Here is a 5,259-nt window from a genome sequence, read left to right on the forward strand (position 1 = left end):
GGAGGGAGGGGCGGGGCCGGGCCGGGACGAGCCCACACGGGGCGGGAGCGGGACCTGGACCGGCACCGGCATTCCCTCGCCCCGTGCGGATGCCGGTGCCGGTCCCGTGAGTTGCGCATCCTTTCCCAACCGAGCGGGTGCAGCTCACCGGCTCGATGTAGGGCCCTTTGCCCCCCACCAGCCCTGCAGAAGGGCCAATTGGGACACAGACTGGTACCGGTTTCCCTTTACTGGTTGGATGGGTGAAAAGCCAGCAGCTTGTAAGCAAGTCTATGGCGTGTAAGCACTTGTTAAGGGAAATTATGGTCATAGGAAGGGAGGTGACTGGTGTTTCCAGATGGAGCTGGTGGGAACAGGAGAGTTTCCCCAGCTGGAGAAGATGCCGATGGAAGGGCCAATTGGGACACAGACTGGTACCGGTTTCCCTTTACTGGTTGGATGGGTGAAAAGCCAGCAGCTTGTAAGCAAGTCTATGGCGTGTAAGCACTTGTTAAGGGAAATTATGGTCATAGGAAGGGAGGTGACTGGTGTTTCCAGATGGAGCTGGTGGGAACAGGAGAGTTTCCCCAGCTGGAGAAGATGCCGATGGTCTTGTAAAGCCATGGAGGGCCTGATCCCCGCCCTGTTGGGAAGTGGCTGCATTCCCACATGTGCGCAATTCCCGTCTGCAGCTTGTGGCATTGGGCTCATGTAGATGTTTGGCTTTGATCTGGGATACAAATAAACCTGCCAGGACTTTGGGCCAACTTTGAAGAGAAGGTCCTGGCTTTCTGCTTGAGGCTGGTAGGTCTCTGGAAGGAGCAGAAGGAGGCTTTTGGGGCAATTGCTGCTTGCTGCTGCTCAGCGGTGGCCTGAGGCTGCAGAGGAGGAGCAGGTGGCGGTGTAGCATGGGGGTCCTGGCCCTTGACTGGTCCTCGGAGATGCTGCTACAGCACTGGCCAAAAACGATAATGAGGGGCAAGGGGCATCACTCTAGCCCTGTGGCTGGGACCACGCTGAAGTCCCAGGGCAGTTCAGGCAGTGCCATATCTGCAGCTCTGGGTCAGCATCAGAAAGACCCGAGGGTCAAGAGTTCCTCTTCCCGATGTAAAAGGATGGGGTGGCGTTTCCGCAGTGGAAACACAGTTCTAAGGAGTTTGACTCCAGGGCTGCAGCTCACGATGCTGATGCTTGGAGAGTAGTGTCAGCACCCAGCAGCCCGGGAGGGGACAGGGACGGTGACAGGACAGCCTTCCCCAACGACTGCAGCTTGCCCTGCCTGCCAGCCATCCAGGGTGGCTTTGCCAGCTCTGAAGGAGGGTGCTGTTGTGGGATGGGGAGTGCTGTGAAATGACACGTGATGCCAGAGCTGTCCTTCAAGTTCTGAGAGGACCTCACTGATGGGTCGAGGAGAGAGCAGAGGGTCTTGGCTTCCCCGTTCTCTTTCTGTGCAAGCTGGTGGGAGGCTACCCTGTTTGCATCCCAGCCCACCCCAAAAATCAAACCTGGGACCTCACGGCAGCGAAGGGTGGTGGGTGCCCAGCACACTGCAGAAACCATCCTGGAGCATTGTGGAGATGGGCTCGGGGATGGTGCTACCACTCCACAGACTGACCCTGCCAGGGGAGAGCCACTCTGTGGTTTTATCCCCTTTGTTGGTGCCTTCTATGGTAGCAGCAGCAGTGCCTGCCTGCTTTGCTTCGAGTGCTCATAATGAATTGCTGTTGGCACCTGGATGGCTCTTTGCTAATGTAAACCTCCTCCCGCCCCTCCAGCTCATCGCTCAGAACTGCTGGATCCCTCTGGGTGCTGTGGCTTGTGGAGGGAAGGTGTGGGGGTCTCCCCAGGCTCCCTTCCCTAGCATGAGGGGTGCTGGGTCTGGTGGTGGGTAGGAGCTTTGTGCCTTCTTCCCAGCCTCTGCCTGCTTTCTGGCAGCCCCTTTCTTCACCTGGAGCTCTGCTTAGCCCCTGTGCATATCCTGACTTGCTCTTGCTTTGTGATCCATCAGCTTCTTCATCATTTTCCATGCCCTGGTTGAGCCTGTTGCCTTCCTCAGCAGGCTGGGCAGCACCCATGTGGGGCTCCACTCTACACCAGCAGCTAAAGGGGAGAATCAGTTCTGTGGCCTGTTTCTAGAGCTGTTTCAGGTTGTGCTGATGGAGAAATGCATCTGTGCGTGATCTGGAAGGTGATCTGTGCTTGTGCTCCAGCAGGACTGCTCACACATGACTTCTCCTCGTTAGTGACTCTTCCCTGACCTTTTGTGCCATGAGAATTTAGGTCCTGCCCCAAACTTATCTAGGGTCTAAATCCAGCAGAGCCAGTGGAGATGTGTCAGGGATAAACTTGGCTCCAGCTCGCCCACAGGAATGGGGAGGCTGCAGGGTTAGTGGAAGGGAGATGGGATCATTCCTGACCTGCTGCCTGCAAGCCGGTGGCAGGAATCCCACCCGCCCCGTGCACGTAGCCCGGTGGAAGGGGCTGTGGAGTGGGCGAGAGACACAGATCGGGCCAGCTGTTAGCACCAGGCAAGTGCTGAGCTCCCCCCTGCATTACAGCCATTCCTTCTGCTGGAAACTCAGCTGCCTGTGGCTAAAAAAATAGCCAGGGAACAAGTGGGGAAGGGGGGCTGAGCCCCACTACGGGGGGTAAAGTGAGGTGGGAGGACGGCCCTGGGAATGCTGATGCTGAGCAGAGCAGGGAGACACTGGAGTTATTTGCCCCTCTGTATCTTCTGATATCCATCTGGGTGCCACGCTGCCCTGAACTGGGACAAATGAGTCTCACTGTGGGTACCAGATCCCTGCTGAAGGCAGCCATGCATGTCCACTGTGGCGGGGGCTGCTGGAAAGGGAAGGGAGCGGGCTGGTGCCCTTAGTGACTGCTGCGGGGGCAGTGTCCTCCAGCAGAGACCCTGGGGACTGTCCTATCTGCTTGGGCTGTCTGGAAAACCTGCCTCTTTTCCGCCTTTGCTCTTGACCTGGAAATGTTGCTTTCCGGTGCAAACGTGCTGAGCTGGGAGGCTGACGCGTCCTCTGCTGTGGAGCAGCGCTGAGCCCCGATGTGCCTCAAATCTGGCAGGTGGTTCTTATCCCAGCTCAGGAAAACTTTGTTTAGGGTTTTGAAGAAGTTGTCCCATCCCAAACAGTGGGAAGGCTCTTCAGAGGACGACAGGGAGCAAAAACTGGGCTAGACCCAAGATTTGCCTGTTGTTCAGTAGCCAAGTAACTTGCTGGGGACAGAAGATAACAACTTTGCAGAGTGGAGGCTTGAAGTGGTTTCTGGCACCTCGGACTCATGTCCTAACCCCTTAACCCTCCCCTACAGCAGTTGCTATCCAGTCTGGTACAGCTAATGCTCTCTCCTTAAGAACACACTTCTCCTCCTGTATATAAGAAACCTTAAAATTAATGGCAGAGCTGCCAGTCCTGCAAATATCTATTAAATGTCACTCTTGCAAGGCAGCAGCAGGACGTTGGGTTGGAAACCTCCTTGCTTTGTCTAAGCCAGCCCTGCCCCAACGAGGGGATGGCACTCCCTGCCAGGGCACCTGCGGGACAGACGGAGCAGGTACAGGCACCCATGGGGAGGACACTCACGCACCCACCAGCAGCCCACCTTTCCTCACCCAGCGGTGCTAAAAACTGCAGCATTTAGGGAGCTCAGGTCCCTCAGCAGAAGCTGCGTTGATGATCTGCAGCCTCCACAGTGGGGAAGGATGAAAATAACTTCTTTGGCCCTCCTTCCTCCCCAGCATGGCTGCTGCAACCCCTTCCATTTTTGCTCCTGATAATGCCTCCCATCGTATCAAAGGCAGACTCTTTGGCAGGCAAAGGAAAACACTGACATTTCGTAACAGTTTGGAATGAAAACAGACCTTTGCATGCTCAAAATTTTTTTTTGAAGTGGGTTTTGTGTGGATGTGATTCTGGAAGTGATAAGAGGGAGCTCTGGGTGACGCTGGTATGCTCTGATCACTGGCAATTAGCAGGAGATGTGTAAGGAGCAGCTTGAAGAATGGCTTTGGATTTCCTCTGGGTTTTTTTGAACATTAAACCCACCCAACTTGGTGATGGGGGAACTGCCCCTTTTTGGCTCCTTGTCCAGTGGGTTCAGCCTCCCATTTTCATGTGGTCCCAGTGTCTTCTTGCACTTTGGGAAACCAAGGTTGAGAAGGACAGAGCCAGGAACCGAAGTTACGTAGGAACGGGTTTGATAGCTGGCTTTTGTGTTCTGGAGTTAAAAGCAGATACAGTGAACCCATCCCAGCACCGATGCAGCTATCAGCAATGACCAGAGCAGTCACCTCTTCCCCTGTGCTCAAGCTTGCCAGCTTTCCCGCTGGGATAAACTGGCTTTCCTGCCTTTCCGCCCGTGCCTTGCAAGGGTTAAGTGGGTAGGAAATGCTATGGCCAGTGGCCTTGCCTCTGCACCTGATGCTCCTGGCTGAGCTGGGCAAGGGAAGGAAACGGAAGGGCTGTTCTCAGCTGAGAAAATACGCTTATCCTGTCCTCCAAGGGTCCTCAAACACAGAGACCCTTTGCCATGCCCTGCTACCCTGGCCCAGGAATGTTGCTTTCCTGCCAGGACAGGGCTGAGGTGGCCACTGAGAGGGTCCCAATCCCAGCACAGCTCTGGAGCTCCTGGGCACTGCCGAGGTTGGGGCAGGGATGCTGACACAGGAGGCTGGGTGCTGGGCACTTGTCTTCCTCACCCCAATCCCGTAGGGATATTTCCCCCACAGCGGGTCTGTAGTTTCTCCTCCCACCCCCTCTGAAAAGAGGGGTCTGCATTGTGCAACGTGGCTGAAAGTGTTTGGAAAAGCAGAGCTGGCTGGTGGCTAATTCACCAGCTCCTTCCTGCAAATCCCACGCCCTCCCTGCCCACACCCTGCTAGGTGAGGGTCCCATGCCCTCCTCTGCTTCCGCAGGTCCAGGCACAACCACTCCGTGTGGCTTTTCCTCCTAGAAAGATGTGTCAGCCCTGCCAGCCTTCCCGCATCTCGCTCCTGTGACTTGGGTATTGCATCTGAAAAGTTTTAGATTTTGGCTCCAGGGAAGGGGGATGTATGGGACACGGAGAGCAGCCTTTTGGGATGCAGAGAGCTTTCTGCCCCCATCAGTGGGGCTGGGGAGTCCATTTTGGAGATTTTGGGCCCTAGGTGGTATCGTGGCCTGGGCACAGGGTGGTGGTGGGGACATGCCCACAGGAGAGTCATCACCAGCGCCACTGAGTCAGTGGGTTTCCCACCACACTGCCTGCAATTAGCCATAATTCCTG

At 55.8% G+C, this 5,259-nt stretch overlaps 1 protein-coding gene across 1 annotated transcript in view; it reads left to right on the forward strand.

Annotated features, from left to right (window-relative positions):
* Positions 1-337: 337 nt before the first annotated feature.
* The window catches only part of AFAP1L1 (actin filament associated protein 1-like 1), a 21,085-nt gene continuing 16,163 nt past the window's right edge, over positions 338-5,259 (forward strand). The window contains exon 1 of the mRNA XM_010184233.1: positions 338-413. Within this exon, the coding sequence (XP_010182535.1) occupies positions 338-413 (76 nt within the window). The remainder of the gene's footprint in view (positions 414-5,259) is intronic.

The sequence above is a fragment of the Mesitornis unicolor genome, unplaced genomic scaffold (assembly GCF_000695765.1).
Source record: "Mesitornis unicolor isolate BGI_N332 unplaced genomic scaffold, ASM69576v1 scaffold17645, whole genome shotgun sequence".
Classification (NCBI taxonomy): Eukaryota; Metazoa; Chordata; class Aves; order Mesitornithiformes; family Mesitornithidae; genus Mesitornis; species Mesitornis unicolor.